The sequence below is a fragment of the Miscanthus floridulus genome, chromosome 12 (genome assembly GCF_019320115.1).
Source record: "Miscanthus floridulus cultivar M001 chromosome 12, ASM1932011v1, whole genome shotgun sequence".
Lineage (NCBI taxonomy): Eukaryota > Viridiplantae > Streptophyta > Magnoliopsida > Poales > Poaceae > Miscanthus > Miscanthus floridulus.
The window spans coordinates 70,725,100-70,728,519 of record NC_089591.1 but is presented as its reverse complement, the minus strand read 5'-3'; the positions used below and the strand labels follow the sequence as shown (position 1 = coordinate 70,728,519).

The window sequence follows — 3,420 nt, the reverse complement described above, 5'->3', positions numbered from 1 at the left end:
ACAACGGTCGCTGCTCTGCACTATTCGACCTTATACTATCTCCAACAACCGTGACCCTCCCGTGACCCTCCTTTAAGTAATGCTACATGTAAATGGTTTAATATCTATTTTTAGTCTTCTCAAACAACAAGATTTAAAAGACAAATCTTTCAATAAATGAGTCTTTAGAAAAGAGGATACCGGTTTATGCCTCATCTAGCATCCAAAATAGATCTTCTAGGTACTGAGGCCAATCTAACGCGCTGGACAACAGCTGCCGGGCCTGCGATATTTGGCTTGAAGGAATGCCATATTTGGTGGCTACAGCACGGCCCGGCTGCTCCAATACTCACCCGAATATCTGCTCGTACTGAAATATTAGGAGTACTGGGCCTTGGGCCGTCTCTTGTGTTGGGCTTCTTGTATATGGGCTAGAGCGGTGTGCGTGTGTCCGTGCGACTGAGGCTATCTCCAACAGCAGGGAGCCAAATAGAGCACCCATTCCATGTTTACATCACCTACAGTAAAGACCCTGCGTACCTAATTTTGTGGCTTCTCCAACAGCTAAACCCAAATCCCACCCCACCTCTCTGTCCTCGTTGAGCTACCCCGCCGCGGTCCAGCAGTGGAGCAGCTCGCGGCCGCCACCGTCGTCGTCGTCCACGGTCGCCGCCGTGGAGCAGCTCGCGGCCACCGTCGCGGTCTAGCAGCAGCCATCGTGGAGCAGCAGCTATCGTCCTGCCTTGTCGTCGTCGTCGTCCGCGGCCGCCGTTGCGGTCCAGCAGCAGCCGTCGTGAAGCAGCAACAGTCGTCGTCGTCCTTGACACCGAGCGCCGCGTGGTCCCAATCTCGGAGGCCGCCACCGCTGCGACCGCCCGCTGTGGACTAGCTGTCGTGGACCATGTCCTGCTCGTGAAGGCGCTTCTAGCGGACCCGGCGGCCCCAAACCTCGAGACCGTCGCCACAATCGCCCGGCGAGCAGGGGCACCTCCACTGGCGGCGCGGACAGGCGAGTAGGGCAGCCTCCACCGGCAGTGCGGACGCGACCTCCCTCGCGCGGAGCTTCCAGGTGCGGGCGCACCTCGCCATCGTCGTTCGCTCCACCAGACGCCTTCGACGGGCCCACCACTACCGGCGCCAGAGATTTGCGTCTTGCGGGAGAGGCGACGCATGTTTGCCTTCCGCCTCGTCTCATACGCAAAATGGCTACCTTGTCTGCGTCTTCGGTTGGAGAATGTTTTCAGTACGCAAAAACACAGTGGAATACCTATTATGCATTTGCGTCACGCGATGGCTGCTCTGTTGGAGACAGTCTGAGTATAAACGGCGCCCACCTCTTCCGTAACGAACCATCGAAGAACAAAATTCATAACCGAATCCCAAATCTCCTTACCCACGGAATCCTGCCGTGTTCCGTCTGTTCTTCCTCAAATTCTTGCTATGTTTCCCTCCCAAACTCTATTTAGTTATCTCGGTTCGTAACATTTGGTAATCGGAGCAGATTGATTTGGGGGGAAAAATTCCGAATCCCTAGCGCCGAAGAAGCGTAATCCTCCGAAGTATCAGCTTGAGATGGCGGCCTCGGTGGACGAGTTGAAGACGATGATGCAGGAGATGGCGAAGCAGTTCGCCGGCTTCCAGGACATGATGTCCACATCCCTAGACAAGTTGAGCTCACTCGAGTCCTGGCGTACCACCGCGGAAGCATCCATGGAGACGCTGCTGAAGCGGGCCACCGACACGACGGCGCGGATCGACGAGACAGCGGCGCAGATCCAGCGGTTGGAGTTCCGACCACCGCCCCCGCCTCCTCCACCGCCGCCCATGCAGTGGCAGTTTCGTGACCCGCCTCCACCGCCGCATCCATCGGTGGCGGGGATCGACCTCAACATCGCGCCTGGCGCTTCGTCAAGTATGGCGCCATCGCGTGTTGACTCGCCCATGGGGCACGGCGCGGGCGGAAGCCTCCTCGGAGCGCTTCCGCCTCGCAATGGCAATGGTACGCTCACGGGTCCTGCCTTATAGCTCCATTCCTCCGATGAATCCTCGCATCATTCCCCTCGATTTCCAAAGATGTGACTTTCCGAAATTCGATGGATCTGACCCGCGTCTCTGGCGTGAACAATGTGAGCTGTACTTCGACGTCTACGCTGTGCAAGAACTGATGAAGACAAGATTCGCGGCGCTCAATTTCATGGGAGTGGCTGCCGCGTGGCTCCAGACCGTGCAGCGGCGAGGACGAATTGTGGAATGGGAGAAGCTTGCGGAGATGGTACTCGCCAAGTTCGACAAGGATCGCTATCAGGTGCTACTGCGTCAATTGGATGCTCTGAAGCAAACCTCGTCGGTGCTTGAGTACCATACTGAATTCGAGAAGCTGGCACACGGGATTCTGCTGTACAACCCGGCGATTGATGATACTATCCTCGTCACGCGGTTCATCAGCGGTCTCCGTGAAGATATCAGGTCTGCAATCTCGCTCCATCGGCCGTGGGATGTAGATACTGCGAGTGCGCTTGCTTTGATTCAGGAGCAGGAGACTGAGAATTGCCGTGCTAAGACCTCTGGGCGGGATTTCACCAGAGGGGCGCCTCGGGCCAAGCAAGATAGTGCCAAAGCTGGTAATACTGAACAGAAGTCTGAGGGTGATGACAAGTTGGCAAGCCTGAAATCTTTCAAACGCCGCAACAGATTATGTGCCTAAAATAACAAGCTTTTGGAGATGATTATCTTCCTATCCTGAAAGTTAGCTATATCGGACAGTTGCATCGATCACATCCCACGGGAGAACTCGAATTAATCCATATTTTACCTCCAGACTCCAATAACGAGTACGAGCTTACAATACTTAGTCCATTTTATGCAACAAAAGTTCTTGTAAATTATTTATTACAATATCAGGATTCAGAGTGCGATAATTAAATAGCGAAATAAAAATAAACATCTAGCGAAAACGATTAAAGAATCCATCTGTGTCCACCAGAAGAATCATCCACACAATAGTAAGGCTGGATAACTGAGCTGGCTCGGCTCGGCTTGTTCTGGCTCGTTAAGATAACGAGCTAGCTCGGCTCGGCTCGTTATCCTAACGAGCCAGAAAGTCAGCTCGGCTTGGCTCGTTAAAAGCTCGAGCTGGCTCGTTAAGCTCGCGAGCCAGGTATAAAAAATATACAAAATATAATATTTTCATTTATCTAAAGTTTAATAATAATAATAATATAAAAGAAATATATCTAGACCAGTTACCAGTCAATTTAAGTGTAAGACATGAAGTAATATAAAAACTAATATAAGTTTTGGTACTTTTTTTCCTAGAAGCTTGGCTCGTTTAGCTCGCGAGCGGCTCGCGAGCTGGCTCGAGTTGGCTCGTTATAGCTAACGAGCTAAAATCTTGGCTCGGCTCACCTCGTTATCATAACGAGACGAGCCGAGTCGAGCCAG

The 3,420-nt window shown here is 52.7% G+C and overlaps 1 protein-coding gene across 1 annotated transcript; it reads left to right on the top strand.

Moving 5' to 3' along the window:
* Positions 1-2,017: 2,017 nt before the first annotated feature.
* Positions 2,018-2,683, top strand: LOC136496092 (uncharacterized). Its single transcript, XM_066491810.1, has one exon. It carries the CDS (start codon positions 2,018-2,020, stop codon positions 2,681-2,683), a length of 666 nt encoding a protein of 221 aa, XP_066347907.1.
* The last annotated feature ends 737 nt before the right edge of the window (positions 2,684-3,420 follow it).

Bases quoted from the DNA above. Each gene is read 5' to 3' on its own strand.
- LOC136496092 (XM_066491810.1), top strand. From the start codon at position 2,018: ATGAATCCTCGCATCATTCCCCTCGATTTCCAAAGATGTGACTTTCCG.